This window comes from Drosophila takahashii, chromosome 3L (genome assembly GCF_030179915.1).
Source record: "Drosophila takahashii strain IR98-3 E-12201 chromosome 3L, DtakHiC1v2, whole genome shotgun sequence".
NCBI lineage: Eukaryota > Metazoa > Arthropoda > Insecta > Diptera > Drosophilidae > Drosophila > Drosophila takahashii.
Window position 1 is genome coordinate 23,593,421 of NC_091680.1, and position 19,904 is coordinate 23,613,324.

Here is a 19,904-nt window from a genome sequence, read left to right on the forward strand (position 1 = left end):
TCTCCAGTAATGACAGAACCATGACATCCTCCAGTAGGGCCTCGACCAAATGCTTCTCCAGTAATGACAGAACCATGACATCCTCCAGTAGGGCCTCGACCAAATGCTTCTTCGTTAAATGCGTTCGCGCCTCCATTAGCGCCAGTAAGAGCGCCCAGACTACACTCAAAAAAAAATTTTAGAAAATCGCCTATGGATTTGCTTTACTGGCGATTTTTTTCTATATTTCTGGAATATTTCTTGAATTTAATGAATTTTGATTAATTGGAAGAAAATTTTCTTTACCAGTAGAAAATTTTTTTATTTTAAAGAAAAAAATCGCCAGTGAAGCAAATCCATAGGCGATTTTCTAAAATTCAGGGCGATTCATTTTCTGAGTGTATGCACTGATCCAATAGTTCCATGAGTATAAGCGCCTCCATGAGCGCCAAGATTGTCTGCGCCTCCAGTAGCGCCCTGAGTATTAGCGCCTCCATGAGCGCCAGCAACAGCGCCTAGCCTCTGCGCTGATCCAATAGCTCCATGAGTATAAGCGCCTCCATGAGCGCCAAGATTGTCTGCGCCTCCAGTAGCGCCCTGAGTATTAGCGCCTCCATGAGCGCCAGCAACAGCGCTTAGCCTCTGCGCTGATCCAATAGCTCCATGAGTATAAGCGCCTCCATGAGCGCCAAGATTGTGTGGATCTCCAACTGATCCATGAACAAGTGCGCCTCCAGTAGCGCTACGAGTATAAGCGCCTCCATGAGCGCCAAGATTGTCTGCGCCTCCAGTAGCGCCATGAGTATTAGCGCCTCCATGAGCGCCAAGATTGTGAGAATCCCCAACAGATCCAGAAACAAGTGCGCCTCCAATAGCGCCATGAGTACAAGCGTCTCCAGTAACGCCATGAGTATTAGCGCCTCCACGAACGCCAAAGTTGTGTGGATCTCCAACTGATCCATGAACAAGTGCGCCTCCAGTAGCACTACAAGTATAAGCGTCTCCATGAGCGCCAAGATTGTCTGCGCCGCCAGTAGCGCCATGATTGTGTGCACCTCCATTAGGGCCAAGATTGTTTGCGCTGCCATGAGTGCCAAGATTGTGTGCGCCTGCATATGCGCCAGGATTGTTTGCGCCTCCAGTAGCGCCAAGATTGTGAGGATCTCCAACTGATCCAGGAACAAGTGCGCTTTTAGTAGCGCCATGAGTACAAGCGTCTCCATGAGCGCCAAGATTGTCTGCGCTTCCAGTAGAGCCTTGATTGTGTGCACCTCCAGTGGGGCCAAGATTGTGTGCGCCTGCACATGCGCCAGAAACAAATGCGCCTCCATTAACGTCAATATTGTCTGCGCTTCCAGTGGCGCCATGAGTATTAGCGCCTCCATGAGCGCCAAGATTGTGAGGATCCCCAACAGATCCAGAAACAAGTGCGCCTCCAATAGCGCCATGATTGTGCGCGTCTACACGAGCTAATGTACGCTTTGTATTTTCTTCCATAATTTCACAAGCCGATCTGATTTCACTTTTGCACATCGTCATCAATCGGTTCTCCATAAGAATAACTTGATTTGTTTGACCATCCCTTAGGCTATTAACTCGTGCAGTTAATTCTGTTTGAGCATCTTTTATGCTTTTCATCATATCCATCATATTCCGAAACATGTCATTTTCCGGAACCTTCTCTTTTAGATCCAGGATTGTCTGATCCTTGTCGGAATCCATCTCGTCTTCTGACTGATCTCGACTGTTTGGCGTCGGTGTAGAAGTACCAGCCATTTCGCTCGAATCAAATCCCAATTTTTTCTTGCTGCGCAAATTCATTACTGAATTTCACCAGAATTGCTAATATTTCGCAATTCTAACTGCGCACTTTGACGGTCTACTATTACAAATTTAATAAAGATGTTGCCACTCCGTGTGGCAAAAGACAACACCAAATAGAATATTCATTTAAACTATGCTTTTAGTTTATTTTAGAACAAATTATAAAGTCTAATCGCAAGTTTTAAACAGAAATGAAGATACATTTATTAAATTGTGTTGTCGCGCCGTCTTCTTTACACAAACTGCAACTCGGTGATGGGCGACGCGATCTCGTGATAAGGCATAAATATCGAATGCGGGCTGATAAGTTAAAGGGTGAATGGCGATAAATTTATATGGATTTTAATGAACTAGCAACACTATTATTATTACTATTAACTTCTGCAAGGGTATATAAGCTTCGGCTGGCTGAAGCTAGCTTCCTTTCTTATTTTATATTTCATTTTAATTGTCGAGTTCCTTTAAAGAAGATGTAACAGTTTGAGTAACTTATGTATATTTTAATATGGAGCAACTTATGTACATACCAGTAGTTATACATTCTCGTAAGTCATAGAAAGTTAGTTAGAGTTGAGTTCGATTCGAAATTCCGTTTCCAGTTCACAGTTCGCTGGAAGAACTCGCCGGCAGGAATCGTTTAAGCCATTCCACAAGAATTAAACCGTTTTGCTCCAAATCTTTTGGCCAAACAAATCACAGCTGAGCACACAGGGCTGCGGAGCAGGAAATGGGGATCGGGGGAACATGCATAACAGGAGCAGCATCGTTATATCGATGGCATTCACATGTTTAGCACACAAACGAAATGCCAGAGCAAAAATATGCATACAAATCTATCTGTGCGCATTGGATAGCCAAAATCGAGTCCAGTTTCGGGGGATTCCCGGTCGGCGGAGGGGTTAGGCACTCGGGCCGGGCCGGAGTCCTGAACTCGAATCTGAATCTGATTCTGAATCTGTCGACTGCTCCACATTTTGTTGTGCATGGCAAACATTGCGACGGAGTGTGTGATGTGATGTGTGGTATATCGTACATTGTCTATATGGGTCTCGGACCACTCCTTCCCGGGTCCTCGATTCCCCGACTCACCGCTCACATGGCCGCTGTCCCAATCAATTGTCCAAATGTCCAAACTTCATTTGTTATGCGCATCACAAAAATTGAAGCAAATCATTTTGCCAATCGCATTTTGATTTCAAATGTCGCTTGCTGCTGATTGAGTGGCAAGCGGTGGGTTGTGTGTGGTGGGTGGTGGGCGGCTCAGGCTTAGAATGGGGATGATGGGTCAGCCGCCCCACAGTTTATGCTAATTCCTGTGTATATTTGCCGCCAGCGCCGCCTGAAATTATGCAATGTCTTTATTAATTTATCTCAAAACCAAATGGGATCGACATTCACACATACCGAACACAGCGATGAAAACGTGACACGTCAATAAAGTAAAAATAGTTAAATGGTGAATTATTTACTAGTTTTAAATCAAGCATAAAATTTTCCGACAAGTAGACATTTTTGCTTTATATTTAAATTTTAAGGACTTAAGAACTACAAAAGTAACTGTTAGTTTTGTCCCTGATTTGATATGCTAACTTCTCGAATATTTTTTCACTCAAAAATGGGTCCTTAAATTTATAAACAAATAAAAAGTTATGAAATAATAATAATAATATTTCTATTTTCTAAGCTCCATTAGTAATATAATAAATTATGGAATACCGATTCAATAATTTTTTGATCAGATAGAGTATTTAGCCAATATAAGATCAAGTAATTGCAATAAAACGTTGTTCACGTTACCATCTCTATATTCCACAGAGGCCTGCGGAGGATTTATTTTCGTCAGGGCCTTTCATTTTGGTCCCGGCTATTTATGCAGTGTTTAACTTGGCCCGCGGCTCCTGCTCCTCCAGCTCCCATTTCCTGGTCCTGCCCAATCCGCCCTTCACTTCTTGTGGGCGACACATTGCCGCGAGGGCGTGGCACTTTCACGCCCCAGTCGCGTAACTCATTTTCGCTCGCCAGACGAGCAAGAAATGTGCAAGGAAATGGGGAAAAAGGGAAAGAAAGTTTCTTTTGCCGCCACTTGGCACATTCTTAATTTCTTGCGTATTTTGTCAAGACAAATTGAATTTTTATGAGCGCCGCCGTCGCCGACGTCTTTTGCGAAAAGCAAAAGAAATCGCAAAAGTCGCCGACGACGCAGCAGAAACTTTAAACTTTTCTCATTATACCCTTGTAGAGGGTATTATAATTTCAGTCAGATGTTTGCAACGCAGTGAAGGAGACGTTTCCGACCACATAAAGTATATATATTCTTGATCAGCACCAATAGCCGAGTCTATCTAGCCATGTCCGTCTGTCCGTCTGTCCGTCTGTCCGTCTGTCCGTCTGTCCGTTTCTATGCGAACTAGTCTCTCAGTTTTAAAGCTATCGCGATGAAACTTTCCCGAAGGTCTTCTTTCTATTGCAGGTAGTACATATGTCGGAGCCAGCCGGATCGGACCACTATATCTTAAGGCTCCCAATCAAATATAAGAAAATTTATTGTAACTTTGTAGGAAGTAGGCGTTTTGATTCTTGACTACTTAAAAACAAAATTGAAATAAATCGAAACGCTGAATCTGGAATCCCTGGAACTGCACCGAGTGAGTATTCTTTTATCTACAAGGGTATATAAGCTTCGGCTGGCCGAAGGTAGCTTCCTTTCTTGTCTTGTGAAATTCATTTTATCACAAGTAATTACTTTGTTAATATCCGGAGGAGCGGGACCAGCTGCAGGCAGCACCTGCTGTCTGTTTGGCCATTTAAAGGGGAATAAATGGGTATGAACCTTAAGGTTTCAGTGGCGATCTCTGGATCCCAACTACATCCACTAAACAAGAATAAAAAGACATTTGAGTGCGCTTTCGAGCAGCTTACAGCATGTTTAATGCAACTCGCCATTGGGTCCGTCAAACCGCGGCAATGATTTGCACGTAGAAAACATAAAAGATGGTCTTAGTGGGTAAACGTCGAAAGCAGAAGCGATGGCCCGTGGGCGCCGGTGCTGCTGGGCATCCTGCATCCAGCTTAGTCGAACAGGCCGAAGCCCATGTCATCGTCCTCCTCCTCGGACTCGGACTCGACCTTCTTGGCCTCCTCCTTCTTGTCGGCAGCTCCGCCGGCGGCGGGGGCAGCGGTGGCGGCAGCGGCCGCGAACTTGCTGGGGTCCTTGATGTACTCCTTGATGGTGGTGGCCTCCTTGAACTCCACCTCGGTGGTGGCAGCAATGGCCAGCAGGTTCTTGAATCCGTTGGCAATGCTGTGTGGGGCCGAGGCGATGGTCGGGTAGCCCACGGACAAACAGACGGCGGCCAGGTTGGCCACTCCCTGCTGGAACTTGGCGCGCAGATCCTCGGGCTTGATGTCCAGGATCTCGGGCGAGAAGATCGAGCCGGAGTCGTACACCTGGTTGACGATCAGACCGTACGAGAAGGGCGAGATGTTCAGCATGTTGAGCAGCGTGGCCTCGGAGGCGCCGACCTTGTCGCCGGGCTTCAAGATGGGCACGTCGTTGATGATTTCAATTGTTCCCTTGGAGATCTTGGTCGGGATGGACAGGGCCTGGAAGAAGCTGGTCTTCTCGGGTCCCAGGCCAGTGTTCTGGGCCGGGATGATGACGTGCAGCGGGGCAATGGCGCCGGGACGGGCGGGGGCGCGCACCTTGGACTCCAGCAGCTTGTCGCGCACCTCGGCGAGATCGCCCTTGGTGAACACGAAGCCCACGTTGCCCTTGATGTGGGGCAGCAGCTTCTCCAGCTGCGGGTTGTTCTCCAGATGCCCGCGGATGGCCTTGCGCATCATGGTGTTCTTGCCCATCAGCACGACGGCCAGACCACGCAGGCTGGTACGGATGTTCTGCATCTGCTTGGAGCCCACGTTGTCAGCGCCCACGATGAAGCACTTGGGGAACTCGTCGAAGAGTTCCTGCGGAATAGATTACCTTCGATTAGTTGGGCGACCCTAGGGCGTGGCGGGGGCGGTACTTACCACAACCTTGATGAAGTACTGAGCCTTCCATGCTGCCTTGTTCTCCCTAACCATTTTGAATGTGTATTAGGGACTCGTCGGGTGAATTTAAGAACTGCAAGAGACAACATTTCGATTAGCCGTTACCAGGGGACATCAATGGAGTAGTTAAAATGCCGAATTCGCTTGGGATGCAGCAGTTTTTCGGATTTTTAGCAGCACTTACCAAAGCACAGACTTTTCGGTTTTCGCTCACAGAACGGAAAGAGGGAAGTTGGCGGCGGTCACAACTGACCACACAGCGTGCTGTTGCTAACAGTGTGCTGTTAGGCGCACTACCGCGGTGCTGTAATGCGCACTGTCAAGGTGATAATAGGCTATTTACACTAAAGTTTTTTCTTACGAATTTAGTCAGCCAGACTAAAGTTAAATAGGCTTTAATTTTGTTATTTGTGGTTAAAGTTTATCAAAAATAAATTTAAAATATGAGAAAACCGATTGTACCTACTTTTTCCCGTCTCTTTTAGCATGTGGTCTTCTTATTGAAGAAAAATTTGCTGAAGCAGGGTGAACAGGGTGATTACAAATTAAAGGCATCTATTTATTATACTACTAAATTGCAAGAGTTATTTACTATACTGAATTTTAATACATTTAGTAATTAAACGATTCGAGGAATAACCTAAATGCCCGCTCAGCTGTGGTAATCAATAATTAATCGATTGGCTGCGATAGGAACGGTTAATTTCAGCTTGTTGTGTTGTTTTCAATCAGCGAATAGAATCTCTAAAGCTCCGGTCCCCCCTCATCAACAAGCGAAGACCGCTGCTGAGCCGACCTAAGATCTTAACCGAAACAAGGAGAACCCAATTTCATCACAATGGGCAAGGATTACTACAAGATTCTGGGCATAGAGAGAAATGCCTCCGGTGAAGACGTGAAGAAGGGCTACCGGCGAATGGCGCTCCGTTACCATCCCGACAAGAACGACCATCCGCAGGCCGAGGAGCAATTCAAGGAGGTGGTGGCCGCCTTCGAAGTCCTCTCAGACAAGGAAAAGCGACAGATATACGACCAGTTCGGTGAAGAGGGCCTGCGAATCGGTGACGAGCCAACGACCTTTGCCCAGCCCACGTCCGACATGCTACCCTTTATGTGCGCCGTCGGGGGAACCGTGCTCTTCGCCTTTGCCGCCTACAAAACCTTCCAGTTCTTCACGCGGAAAAAGGAGCCGGCCACTAACAGCGATGGTTCGGGATCGGACTGAGTTTAGACTTGCTTATCTTGGCATCCACAGACTTTGTGAAAGAATCTTTTAAGAAAAATCGCTGTAATAGGTTTAAGATTCACTTATAGTGATTTATTTATTGACTGTTTGATCTGGTTTGAACCATGTAATGTTACATATTAGGTGCAACAGGATTTATAACAAATATTATTAATAAAAATAGAAAAAAAAATACATACATTCCTACAACAAGAATATTAATTTGTTTAACTGAATTGGATGCCTCAAAACAGCATCGTTTTTTATTATACTTATAATAATCGATTATAATCGAAACTTAAAGTAAAAATGTATATACTTAAGTAATTTTCTGAATTTTTTTTTACTTACTCGTAGAGTAAAAGGGTATATTAGATTCGTGCAAAAGTATGTAACAGCTAGAAGGAAGGGTTTCCGACCCCATAAAGTATATATATTCTTGATCAGGGGCACTAGCCGAGTCGATCTAGCCATGTCCGTCTATCCGTCTGTCCGTCTGTATGAACGCTGAGATCTCAGAAACTACAAAAGCTAGAAGATTGAGATTTCCCACACATATTCTTTGGCTTCCTACGCAGCGCAAGTTTATTTTAGCCGAGCGCCACGCCCCCTCTAACGCCCACAATCGCCCACTAACGATTTTAAAATGTTTAAAAATCTTTAAAGATTTCCGAGAAGTATAAATGCAATTTTGTTGTGTATATTTATACCTATCGAAATGTAAAAGTCATTTTTCACATCCAACCATTCATTAAAAAGTTATACGCAATCAAAATGTATATATCTATCTCCCTCGCACTATCCAGTACAGCACAGACACTATCTGTCCACCTATCAGCACTTGTTATTCATAATTTATAATTATACCCGTTACTCGTAGAGTAAAAGGGTATATTAGATTCGTGCAAAAGTATGTAACAGGTAGAAGGAAGCGTTTCCGACCCTATAAACTATATATGGGCACTTCCAAAATGTCGCTCGGGACATTTGCACACCTTTAAAGTTGAAAAAAAGTTGTAAAACAATGGATTTTAATTTTAATTATGGGCTTTTCTTTTCACTCTTCCCAAGCTCTATTTTTGGTAAAAATCTTAATTTTGTACCACTTTTAGTTTTTAAGATATCGGTAAAAAACTGCCGTATTCGCTCGGGACAAAAATAGAAGTGGATTTCGGGGAAGTTCATACAACACCAGAAATTAGCAAATTCTGATGGAATATTTGAATGCGATTTTTTTTAGAATGTTGTTCAAACATGTCGCTGTGAAATGCTTTTGGTTTCACTCAAAAATTCTTTGCCGTTTTTTTTTTTATGCAGTTTCAACCACATTCGCTCGGGACATGTCGCTCGGGACATTTTTTCCGACTGTTTTGTAAAGCGGATTTCTTTACCTCTATCTCTCAATTGCTGGATGTTTTGCTTTTAACTTTATAGTTTAGCATGTGAATGAAGCATTCAGTACAGAAAAATGTCACATATTAGCATTCCAATAGGATAAATTAACAACAGAAGACAGGTCCAAAAAATAACAAAAAAATAGCCAAAAACTGATTTTTGCGTATATTGGTGGGGTTTGTCATAAAAATAATCAAACTATACTCCAAATTTGTAGTTAAGCTCAGTATCCAACTAATTAGAAACTAATATCGGGGCAAAATCATGTGGAAATATGTTTTATTCAAGTTTCAAGGTTTTTGGCTTGGTGGACTTTTTTTTGGAAGTGCCCATATATTCTTGATCAGGATCACTAGCCGAGTCGATCTAGCCATGTCCGTCCGTCTGTCTGTCCATCTGTCTGTCTGTATGAACGCTGAGATCTCGGAGACTATTAAAGCTAGAAGATTGACATTTTGCATGCAGATTCTGGGAGTTCCTACGCAGCGCAAGTTTGTTTTAAAAGGGTGCCACGCCCCCTCTAACGCCCACAATCGCTTATATACGATTTTAAAAATTTCAATATTTCGGAAAAGTAAAAATGCAGTTTTATTGTGTTTATGAATACCTATCAAAATGTAGAAGACATTTTTTAAATCGGACCATTCGTTAAAAAGTTACGGCGGATCAAAGTTATTATCTCCATCTCCTTCGCACTCCCTTTAGCTGAGTAACGGGTATCTGATAGTCGGGGCACCCGACTATAGCGTTCTCTCTTGTTTGATACTAGAATCTATAAGTACCGGTCAAACTTAAAAAGACTAAAAAAGTAACCACCGAAATTATTAGTTCGCTCTTACTTAAATATATTTTTTTAAGGATTTATTACAAAACGTTGTACAAAAAAAGGTAATTTACTACTTTTTCGGCGGTGCTACCCAGTCCAAAGTCGCTTTATAGGTTTTCTTTAACGGAGACACCAGATATGAACCAGTTTTGGATGCAGTCCAATTCCAGCTTGTACTTGCTACACTTGCAACAGAGTTTGCTGAAGCACTTACGGCCGGCTTTACAGTGTTCGTAAAAGATTTGGATGTCCAATTCCAACCAGTGGTTGCTCCTTTAACTGCAACTTTTGTAGTAGCCGTTATGGCGGGACTCACGGTACTGCTGACTCCGCCATAAGTGCTCTTCATTGCATTTTTGGCAGCAGAATAAAATCCAATTTCCTTTTTAGGTTCTGGTTTTGGTGGTGAAAATATATTATGTAGTAAGAAGTAGGGCACAAAAGCTGCGGCAATACATAATGGAGCCATACCTATGATTATTTTGTAAATTGGAACCACTTTTTGAGTCGTTGGTAAGTTCTCTGAAAGATTTGAAGTACTTGGAGGACTCGGGATAGATTCACCCACTGGTGCTGCTGTCTGTGCTTTGGAAGAAATGGGGTTAGATGGGGATCGTTTCTTGATTACTTCTGTAAGAGCCCTGGAAACTGAAGAAATGGCAGAGGAGCTTGAAGATCGCAGAGCAGAAGTCAAGTTAACTGGCCACATACTCGAAACCTTCGATGTGCCTTTCTCTATGACTTTGGTCGAACTTTTGGCAGCAGAAGACAGAACTGAACTGGAATTGTTAATTATAGCATTCATGGATGCCCTGTTTACTCTTGACAGATATGGGCTGGTTTTGGATCCAGTCCATTTCCAACCATTGCTTGCACCATTAACTACAGATGTCTTGAGGTTCGTTAGTGCCGGATTTACGGCGGCCGAGCCCCTTCCAATGGATCCTATGGTCCACTTCCAGTATTTGAGCAGTCCTGTGGCAGTTTTCTTAGTAATATCATTGGCAGCAGAGGAGCTTTTGGATTCAGTCCATTTCCAACCATTGCTTGCACCATTAACTACAGATGTCTTGAGGTTCGTTAGTGCCGGATTTACGGCGGCAGAGCCCCTTCCAATGGATCCTATGGTCCACTTCCAGTACTTGAGCAGTCCAGTGGCAGTTTTCTTAGTTATATCATTGGCAGCAGAGGAATATCCTGTGTGTGATCCCTTTTTCAATGTTTCAGCAACAACCGTTTTGGAAGCTGAAGATACTACGGCTTGTGAACTGTGGGCCAATGTTTTGGTCACTACTTCCGCAGCAGAATTCAGTGCAATTTGCGGTTGCGTTGGCAAAGATTTGGCAACAACACTGGCTGCCGAGCTTACAGAGGAACTGGAAATCGCAGAGGTTACCGCACGTGGTCCTTGGATTGCCGTTTTGGCGACGACTTCGGCAGCTGCAGATAAAGAGGAATATCCTGTGTGTGATGCCTTATTCAAGGCTTCAGCAACAACTGTTTTGGAAGCTGAAGATACTACGGCCTGTGAACCGTGGGCCAATGTTTTGGCCACTACTTCCGCAGCAGAATTCAATGCATTTTGGGGTTGCGTTGGCAAAGATTTGGCAACAACACTGGCTGCCGAGCTTACAGAGGAACTGGAAATCGCAGAGGTTACGGCTCGTGGTCCTTGGAGTGCCGTTTTGGCAACGACGTTGGCAGCCGAAGATAAAGACTCCTTTAGAGCCCTTGAAGACAGCCGAATATTGGATCCTGAAGCCAATTTGCCGAGTCCTAATATTCTCTTGGATCTCAAAGCGGCTAGCCAAGAGATCAATGTCCACAAGGAGGCGGGGTGCACCTCACTAAGTTCCTGGACGGCACTTTGCGGAATGATGGTCTCGGGAACTGGAACTGGAACTGCGATCGGTGGGGACGGAGGGGAACTTTGAAATATTCTGTAGCTAACATAGGCCCCCACGACCACGCCTCCTATAAATACAGCCACTCTGAGCTTTTCGTAGAAATACCCTGGACTCGATTCGGAGGGCATTGGAAACCATCGCCTAGTCAGTTCAACTAGTTGGCCAAACCCATTCACGATACCGACGGTTCCTACATTTGTTGGCTGTAAAGCGACGGAATCGTTGGAAGCACGATTTCTGGGCTCCTTCAGGAAGCTGTAAGCTTCGTAGATCCTACGGAACTGCTCCGTTCCCCTCCTGTTTTTATCGGGATGGAATTGCAGGGACAACCGGCGAAAAGCTTCTCTTATCTGATCCTCGGTGGCGTCCCTGGGCAATCCCAAAACGTCGTAGTGATCACTCATTCTTATCGTGCACATAAAAAGATACGTTCGTTAGATTATCTGGGAATATTTTACCACTCCATCAACATATGTATTTACCTTTTTCTGGATCGTGTGCTTTCGAAATAGTGGGAAGTCCCGAATTTGTATGTCCCTGTTGAAAATATCCAATCGATAAACCATTCAGGCCGATTACAAATACAGTCTGCTCATCAAATTCAATGCGCAATAATATTAATTCCGAATGCCGATGAAGCGGTGTCACTGTGAAGCGGTAAATTCGTATTATTTTATTTATATACATATACATATACAATGCACATGGGTGTTATCGGAACTTAAATGCAGAAGATATACTTGGCAACACTATTGTTGGATTTGGCAATGCCAACCTAGCTATTTTGCGTTAATTTGTAAAGCTTTTCTTAAATAAAAAAGTTTTTTTAATATAAAATATATATGTATATTGGGTGACAGATTAACAAAAATCCAAATTTTTTAAATAGCTCTAAAAGCCTGTATAAAATATATGGCGCTGAAAATCATATATTTTCCCACGCACCAAGTGGTGTGTGTACTTTCCGAGTAAATTAATTTAAAACAAGATTTTTACTTCAGCAACAAACTTTGTAAACTACTGTTAACTTTTAACAGTTTAACGTAAACGGTCTTTCCAAAAACGAAAATAACATTAGGGATGTGGAAAAAGCGATTGTCGTTGTAGCGATTTATTTGAATAAATAAAAATGGTATTTATTAGAAAAGGTCACACTGCAATGCACCAAAATTTCGCGGATGTAATGAGACGCAGAGCTCCCTGTTGTGTTCCCTGGAAATAAACAAACGAAGTGGTTCGAGGTTCGAGTGGTTGCCCTGCACGTGGATCCAGTGGAGGAGCCAGAGGAAGTCAACGTAAGCCCGCAGTTTCTATATCGGGGGATCACCGCCTCGTCAGATATTGGTGAGTTCGAGACCCGGATGCGATAAGGTGCTTTTGGGGGCGGGGGAGTGGGCTGATTACTGCGCATTACGTTGCTCGAACCACTCTAAAAGATCGTCTTTCGCAGAACAAACAACTAAGAAGCAAATATAAGCCATGTCGACAACGCAAAATTCCGCTGAGCAGGCGGATTTGACGCTCTTGGTGGGCAGCAACAATAACAATGGTGGCCGCAGCAGAAGTGGCGGTACTCCCAGGAAATGCGCCACCGCCGGAGCCCCCAGCTCCATCAGAATGTGCCCCGCCAGCAATACGAACAACAACAATCAGAGCAACAAGCAGCTAAACTCGATCTGCCAGCGGGCGCAGGCGGGCCACAAGCTGATGATCATCATGCGCGGACCTCCAGGCTGTGGAAAGACCACTCTGGCCGAATCCCTGCTGCGCCAGGCCCACCTGCTCGGCAGGCACCAGGTGCGCGACTTTGTCCTCAGCTCCGACGACTACTTCTGGACGCGCCACGGCTACGACTTCAATCCCACCCTGCTGCCAGCCGCCCACGAGTGGAACCAGCGGCGAGTGCGCGAGAAGGCCGCCTGCGGCTGGAGCCCCATCATTGTGGACAACACCAACACGATGGTGTGGGAGATGCAGCCCTACGTCCAGTCCGCCGTGAGGCATGGCTACGTCCTGGAGCTGCTCGAGCCGCAGACCAGTTGGAGCAAGTCGGCCAGCAAGCTGGCGCAGAAGAATGTCCACAACGTCCCGCGGGAGAGCATCCAGCGCATGCTGGAGCGCTACGAACGCACCACTGTGGGGGAGCTCATAAAGGTAGGATCAAGTCATTGTGACTCGGCTAAAAAGCTTATCGGAATGCCAGAGACTATAATATATTTTATATATATTTTCTCTTTTAATTTGTATGCTTCAGTTAGATTTTTAAAATGTTTTAATTATTATTACAAAAATATGTACTCATTAATTTTTCAAAGAAAGAAATTTTTTTCATATAAAGAAGTCAATAATTGACTAGAAATATTAATTAATAATTAGATTTAGATTACATTTCTAGATTTTTACAAATTTTTAATTAATATTACAAGAATTTATTATGTATTTTAACACAAAAAGATGTAAACTCATTCATTTTTAAAAGAAAGTAAACATCTCATAGAAACAATACAATAATTGACTAGAAACAGGACATAAAAACCCTGTGCGTATTAATTAATAATTAGATTTAAATTCGATTTCTAGATTTTTACAATTTTTTTTTATTATTATTACAAGATTTTATTATGTCATTAATTTTTCAAAGAAAGTAATTTTTCTCATATAAACAAGTCAAAAATTGACTAGAAACAGGATCTTAAAACCCTGTGCGTATTAATTAATAATTAAAAATGTAAATTTAAATTATAAAGATTTTCTAATGAAAAATGTAATCTCCAACAGTTGATGAAGGAGACAAAGTACACGGTGGACCTGCCTCAACTACGCCAGCGTCCGCCTCTACCTTCCGTCCCGGTCATTGCCACTTTTGAGGAGAACAAGCCAGCGGAAGCCCCAGTTCCAGCCCCACAACAACAAAACTTCAAGCTAAATGCCAATGCCCAAACGTGGGTGCCCTACGAACAGGGAGCGCCGTCGTACTGGTCCCAGCCAGCGGATTCTGCAGATCTAGGAGATTCTGCGGTTCCGGCAGAATTGGAAACTCCTGCTGCTGAAGTTTTGCCAAAGTGCGAAAAATCCCTGATTGAGCTTCTTCGCGACGAGAGCAAAACAGAGGAGGCAACTGCGAAAGCAGAGTCCAGTGAGACGAAAGCGTTTCAGAGGCATTGCCTAGACTGCCGAAATGAACCGGGAGGGTTTGCACTTTTGCGCCAAATGTATCCCAACAAGCAGCTGACGGGCCTCTGGGATCTGTTTGTCAAGTGCCAGGCCGACGTGGACTGGGCTGTCGATATTCTGCTAAAGGAGGACGAGCTAAACGCTGCCACGGGATCGGATCAGTTCGGATTGGAAGAAACCGTGAATAATGAGGAGGCGGCCCAGTTTCAATGCGACTGCGACAAGTCGTTGGTGGGCCAAGAATCTCCAGTTGCCACTCCGCTCTCCGCGTCACCAACTCCGCCAGCATCTAAGACTGCACCTAAGCCGCAGCGTCAGCCGCGCAACAAACGAATTTCGGCCCCCACCAACAAGGAATTACAGCTTCAAATACAGAACTGCTTTGTTTTAGGTGAGTAATTCATAAATTAAAATACAAATTAATCCAAACTAGAGCCCTGCATGAATGGATTCAATGAATTATTTTGCCTTTTTTGTTTTATATGACTGAGGGCCGGTTTCTCGAGTGCCGGCTAACATTTCTCGAACAGATAAAGTCCCTGCTAAGGCATTTTGGCTTTCTCGAGCATAAATGTGAGAGCTAACTTTGACAGGGACTCGGAGTCCCTGTTAAGCGTTTTCGACTCGATAGAATGACAGCTGATTTCCCAAAGCCAACTATGAAGAAGAAACGAAATCACAGTTGACTTTTCCTTTGAATTATACGCAAACAGCTGATGAAATAATCGAAGCATGCCATTTTTTGCCCTTCACAGCACAATTCTGTGCGTTAACAGCACTCTGTAATTGTTTCTCGTTCAGATAAATTAAAAAAGTCGAGAAAGCGGATTTGCTTTTACGAACAGTTTATCTGGTATTTAAGTTTTTCGAACAGATAGCTATCAGGGACTTTGACAGGGACTCGAGAAACCGGCCCTAAATGAATTAGAATTTTGAGAATTCCGAAATAATACAAACGACAATTTTGTGATTAAATCTGCCTGAATTTTATTTACTATGCAGTTAACATTGATTTGTTAACAATTTTCCACTTCTTGTTCTTAAAAGAAAGAATAAAAAAAAAACTGGCAATTTCAAAAAATTCATAAAAATTATTCATTCAATTTGAAATGAATTCGAAAAACATTTAATTTATTTCACATAGAATTGAATTAAACAAATCAGAAATTTCATGGCATTCTATGATAAAACAAAAAATGAATGATTCTCGCAGGGCTCTAATCCAAACTTATTTAATGAATTCGAATTTATGATACAAAATATAATAATTGATAAACCTCAGACGATCTGAAGGGCTTAGCTGCTAGAGCTCTTAATCTCAATTAGCTTGTAGTTTTAACTTTAAGTTGGCTTTATATAAATAAATAAATAATAATTTATAAGAAATTTAAGACTTAACAAGTAAATAACTAATTTAAAATGATCAGAAAGTCTATATTGACCCTCGTTAATGGGACAATGACTTCTTTTGCAAGAGTATATCGGTTAGGAATAATAAAAAGATATTTATTTTTAATATTATTTACTAATAAATATAATTTTCAGGCGACGAACAATACTCGGAGCATACGCGTAAAATCCGCGATATTCGTAATGGAATCCTGGATCAACCCATGGTGTCGAAGGTGCCAGGAGCACCCGAGGAGGCGGGCCAGGAAGAGCCGGAGGAGGAGGAGGACCCTGAGGACAACACCCTGCTGGAAATGGATTTGGGAGGCACTCTGATCGAGCAGCTACGCGCCCAGTTCCACACCGACGACGAGCTGTTGCCGCCGGAGCAGGAGCTGCCCGCCATCACGAAAATATTTGTGCCGCGTCAGCTGGCCAAGCAGCTCTACATGCTGTGGATGGAGGCGGTGTACAACCAACTGGAGGAGCAGCGCCAGCAGACACTGCGCGACGACGAGCAGTTCGCTCGCCTGCTGAAGCACCCGGGATACGCCGATTGCCGCGAGTCGCCGAGCAATGTGGGCGAGCTGCTGGACATGGAGCTGGCCTGGAGCATATACAACAACGAGCAGTTGGCCGCCAAGCAGGCAGCCGAATTGGCCGCCAGCAAGAAGCCGCCCAACGACATCGCCACTCATCTCACCAAGATGAAGCTGTGCGAGACGTTCCCCGACATCCCCACCGACACGGTGCTCGAGATCTTTGCGGCCACCGGCAGCAACTACGGCCAAACAGTCGAGGTCTTGGACAGCAATGTTCAGAGCGCGCTGAGCGAGGCGGAACTGTTTGAAAAGGCTCTACGCGAGGGCGAAAAACTTAGTGCGGAAGTGGCGGCGCAGGAAGAGCGAAAGCAGCAGCAGCAAAAGCAGGGACAGCGGTCCAGTTCCAGCTCCTCCACCTCTGCCCGGTCGCCGCTGCTCCACGAGGAGGCCAAGTGCGCCGCTCTGCGCGACTTTGAGGAGACACGAAACATGGCCGCCCATCATTCGCAGCTAAAAGCCGAGTGCTACTTGAAGGCCAAGCAGGCGATACAGCGCGGCAATGGCGGCGTGGCGCTGTACTACTCGGAAATTGCCAAGCTGCATAATCAGAAGATCGACGTTTTTAATCAGAGGGCGGCCAACTGTATCATGGAAGTGCATCGGCACACGCAGAACAACCCGGATCTGCTGGACCTGCATTACCTGCACACGGTGGAGGCAATCAGCTGCCTGGACCTGTTCCTTGATCGGCACATAACCGTGCTGCGCAACTCCACGCGCGTCTACAAGCACGTATTCATCATCACGGGACGTGGACTGCACAGCGCCAATGGAGTATCTACTATTAAGAACAGGGTGAAGTCCCGGTTGGGCGAGCGTCGTTTGCGGTAAGTGGCGGTTATTATTCGTCTAAAACCCATCTAATTGTCCTGTTCTTTCAGATGGCAGGAGGTCAATCCGGGCTTACTGCGCGTCAAGGTGTTCTCGGCGTCGCGGCACTCGAAGAATTTCTGATTGGAGGTGAATTGCACGGCGGGACTTGCGGGTCAGAACGGATTTCAAACTGCCATATAGGACCAAAGGCAACGGAAAACTACCTCATCCGTTTTTTGACAAATATTGAAGTTGCATAATCCCTTCTTTCCAATCCTGGTCGCTGTATTACTTTCGAATGTGTTCTATTACCTATGAAACATTCCCGATTTTATTACTCTATATTTCTTAAAATGCTCGTACCAATTATTCATTTTAAGTTTTCATTATGCTTCCAAATTAGAGTTCGTGTAAGACGCGAATTCGCAACCAACTCTGCAATGGTGCTCCAGTATCTTCCAATGAGATATATGTATATTCGCAAAATACTTATTTTTATATTATCTTACAACCGATTAGCGTAATAATATAAGAATCCTAGCCTTAAGCAAAACTTTGTGCAAAAATTACCATTAAATTCTGTTTGGTAAGCAGTTTTTTTTAGTGTTTTATTAAAGCTTGCATATAACCTTTTAGCAGTCCAACTATTTCAAATGTCACTAAACACTTTTTACTTGTTCTAACAATATTAGAATATATATTTTAGTGATCGTGATAAAATATTTAATAACTTTTTATCTAGCTGAAACATCTTTTAGTAAGTTTTTTGTTTAATATTCGCTGAAAAACTTAGTTCCAAGATTTATGGCATGATTTATTGACCGTAATATAACGTTTATTAGTGGAAACAACGTATCCAGCCAAGCGGTCATAAAGATTTTTCCATTTTCCTCAGGGTAGAATTAGTGATTTATTAGCGGATTAGCCGTACCTGTAGATGTTCTTATCTACCTGCACCATCTGTCCAACAAAATACAACCGAACCTCAAGTTAATGTTTGAAACATGGAAAGACAATCTTTATTTACCACTACATAAACATCTAGCCTGACATTGGGAAACGCAGGGCACGTAGCTAGGGTGAACTTAAGGATCAGCCGGGGATCAGGATACACATTAGGGTGTACACCTGCCGGCCGCTGGGATTTCTATCCACACATTCAGGTAAATTGTAACTTAGTCTAGATCATCGATGGCAGTCTGAGCGCTAGCTCCATGGCTTTGGTTGGGATCGCTTCGGTGGGGGTCACTAGGTGGGGTGGTCCTTGAGCGGCGATGGTGACTGAAGGCCGGGCAATCGCGCTCCCGGCGACTGGTTCTCCTTGCCACCGGTTTGCAGGCGGTTGCCGATGGCCATTAGCTCGATGAGATTCGCCCGGCTGCGCTTGGGAGTGAAGCGGGAATTGCCGGAGTTGGCGGCCTTCTCGCGAGGCGGGGTGCTCAGGAAGACGCCCTCGAAGATCGTCTCCAAGCTGTTGGAGTCGTCGGCGTCGCTGGGTGGACTGATCTGGGCGTTGATCTCGTGCAGCGCCACGTACTGGGGGTCGTTCTGGCGGGAGGGCTCCTCCTCCTCGTCCACCGGGAGCTGCTGCTGGCGCGCCGTCTGCTTGGGCGTCTCGATGTCCGACAGGTTGAGGTCGTCGATGGGCGAGGGGGTGCGTCCGTGGGGCGAGAAGGCGCGGATCTCGAAGGCCGGCAGCTCGTCGCAGCTGCCATCGGGGGACTGCTCCTCGCGTTCGAAGGCCAGCGAAAGATCGCTCTCATTCTCCATGTCCAGGGAGGACATGGAGCACTGCAGGCGGAAGGATCCATTGAGCTGATCTCCCTCCGCACACGTATTCACCGCTTCCGAGGTCTCCATGTTCTGGCTTGATTCTGAACGGCTGCGGTTGCTTATATACATTACAGGATCGCGCTTTACGTTCTGCCTGCCTGCATCCGCTACTGACTTCGCGGAAATCTGCGACCGCAGGTAACCAGTAATTGGGTTCAAACCCTGTCCTTTTGCCGCCAGTCCAAAAAATTTAAATCCCAACAATGCAATTCCAGACGTCACTTTGCTAGGGATGGGAGACAGCCGCGCTACCTGAAAAGTTCCCTGTGAATGGCAATCGAGCGACATCCGATAGTTGCGGGAAAATAGCTAGAACTATTGATTTAAAAAAAGCGCCTAATTAATTTTTCGTAATATTCCGTATATTTCAATAGGGGTATTAATATAATATAAATCATTATGTTTGGGGCTGTGGGTACAAAGCATAGACTTTTTTGGAATTTTATCATCTCCAGCAATAATTTCTGTAATAGATTTTTTGATTTTTATTTCTGAGTTATAGCATATAGTTTTGTCTCAATTTATTTATAATTATATTATTTGGTAGCACTGTCAAATTTTTTTCATTAGTCAATTATCTTGTAGCTGAGCAAAGGACTAGTTTTGACTAGTTTATAGAATTCTACAGTCTTCGCATGTGACATATTCTTGATGTTATTTCCCTCAAAGGATTATAAAAAAACTCCCAGCTTACTCTCATAAAATTGCGCCAAATTTAAATATTTTCGAGGGTGACACATAATTCTCTTAGTTGGGTGCATTGATGTACAAATACAGAGGAAAATAAGATTTTTGAAATTAAGTTTTAAAATGTCATTCTTATACGAAATATTTTATGCAGGGGTGGCACAGAAATGTTTTCCAACCAAATTTCCCCCGGAAAGGAA

The 19,904-nt window shown here is 44.2% G+C and overlaps 5 protein-coding genes across 6 annotated transcripts; 2 read left to right on the forward strand and 3 right to left on the reverse strand.

Moving 5' to 3' along the window:
- Positions 1 to 4,702: 4,702 nt before the first annotated feature.
- RpLP0 (ribosomal protein LP0) lies at positions 4,703 to 6,188 on the reverse strand. The gene is made up of 3 exons (XM_017142091.3): positions 6,038 to 6,188; positions 5,833 to 5,926; positions 4,703 to 5,769 (listed from the first exon to the last, which is right to left on the reverse strand). The coding sequence occupies exons 2-3, from the start codon at positions 5,884 to 5,886 to the stop codon at positions 4,873 to 4,875; spliced, it is 951 nt and encodes a 316-aa protein (XP_016997580.1). The 5' UTR covers positions 5,887 to 5,926; positions 6,038 to 6,188; the 3' UTR covers positions 4,703 to 4,872.
- A 343-nt stretch (positions 6,189 to 6,531) lies between these two features.
- LOC108057641 (dnaJ homolog subfamily B member 4) lies at positions 6,532 to 7,280 on the forward strand. The gene has a single exon (XM_017141973.3). It carries the CDS (start codon positions 6,692 to 6,694, stop codon positions 7,076 to 7,078), a length of 387 nt encoding a protein of 128 aa, XP_016997462.2. The 5' UTR covers positions 6,532 to 6,691; the 3' UTR covers positions 7,079 to 7,280.
- Positions 7,281 to 9,288: 2,008 nt separating this feature from the next.
- On the reverse strand, positions 9,289 to 11,897 carry LOC108057702 (uncharacterized). 2 transcript variants are annotated; one of them, XM_070215264.1, is made up of 3 exons: positions 11,689 to 11,897; positions 9,771 to 11,611; positions 9,289 to 9,692 (listed from the first exon to the last, which is right to left on the reverse strand). In XM_070215264.1, exons 2-3 carry the CDS (start codon positions 11,608 to 11,610, stop codon positions 9,370 to 9,372), a joined length of 2,163 nt encoding a protein of 720 aa, XP_070071365.1. In that variant the 5' UTR covers position 11,611; positions 11,689 to 11,897; the 3' UTR covers positions 9,289 to 9,369. The 2 variants fall into 2 exon arrangements, with proteins under 2 accessions (XP_070071365.1, XP_016997583.2); XM_017142094.3 differs by having other exon boundaries at positions 9,289 to 11,611; positions 11,689 to 11,895.
- Positions 11,898 to 12,340: 443 nt separating this feature from the next.
- LOC108057674 (uncharacterized) lies at positions 12,341 to 17,777 on the forward strand. Its single transcript, XM_017142066.3, has 5 exons — positions 12,341 to 12,550; positions 12,657 to 13,360; positions 13,985 to 14,771; positions 15,926 to 17,198; positions 17,253 to 17,777. Exons 2-5 carry the CDS (start codon positions 12,686 to 12,688, stop codon positions 17,323 to 17,325), a joined length of 2,808 nt encoding a protein of 935 aa, XP_016997555.2. The 5' UTR covers positions 12,341 to 12,550; positions 12,657 to 12,685; the 3' UTR covers positions 17,326 to 17,777.
- Positions 17,778 to 18,174: 397 nt separating this feature from the next.
- On the reverse strand, positions 18,175 to 19,251 carry LOC108057675 (uncharacterized). Its single transcript, XM_017142067.3, has one exon. It carries the CDS (start codon positions 19,084 to 19,086, stop codon positions 18,433 to 18,435), a length of 654 nt encoding a protein of 217 aa, XP_016997556.2. The 5' UTR covers positions 19,087 to 19,251; the 3' UTR covers positions 18,175 to 18,432.
- Positions 19,252 to 19,904: the final 653 nt, after the last annotated feature.

What these genes read in the sequence shown, in the direction of transcription:
- RpLP0 (XM_017142091.3), bottom strand. Translation starts at nt 5,886, where the DNA reads ATGGTTAGGGAGAACAAGGCAGCATGGAAGGCTCAGTACTTCATCAAG. An exon ending in AGTACTTCATCAAGGTTGTG is followed by an intron (nt 5,770 to 5,832) that starts GTAAGTACCGCC and finishes TCTATTCCGCAG; the next exon opens with GAACTCTTCGACGAGTTCCC.
- LOC108057641 (XM_017141973.3), top strand. Translation starts at nt 6,692, where the DNA reads ATGGGCAAGGATTACTACAAGATTCTGGGCATAGAGAGAAATGCCTCC.
- LOC108057702 (XM_017142094.3), bottom strand. Translation starts at nt 11,610, where the DNA reads ATGAGTGATCACTACGACGTTTTGGGATTGCCCAGGGACGCCACCGAG.
- LOC108057674 (XM_017142066.3), top strand. Translation starts at nt 12,686, where the DNA reads ATGTCGACAACGCAAAATTCCGCTGAGCAGGCGGATTTGACGCTCTTG. An exon ending in CTGTGGGGGAGCTCATAAAG is followed by an intron (nt 13,361 to 13,984) that starts GTAGGATCAAGT and finishes AATCTCCAACAG; the next exon opens with TTGATGAAGGAGACAAAGTA. An exon ending in ACAGAACTGCTTTGTTTTAG is followed by an intron (nt 14,772 to 15,925) that starts GTGAGTAATTCA and finishes TATAATTTTCAG; the next exon opens with GCGACGAACAATACTCGGAG.
- LOC108057675 (XM_017142067.3), bottom strand. Translation starts at nt 19,086, where the DNA reads ATGTATATAAGCAACCGCAGCCGTTCAGAATCAAGCCAGAACATGGAG.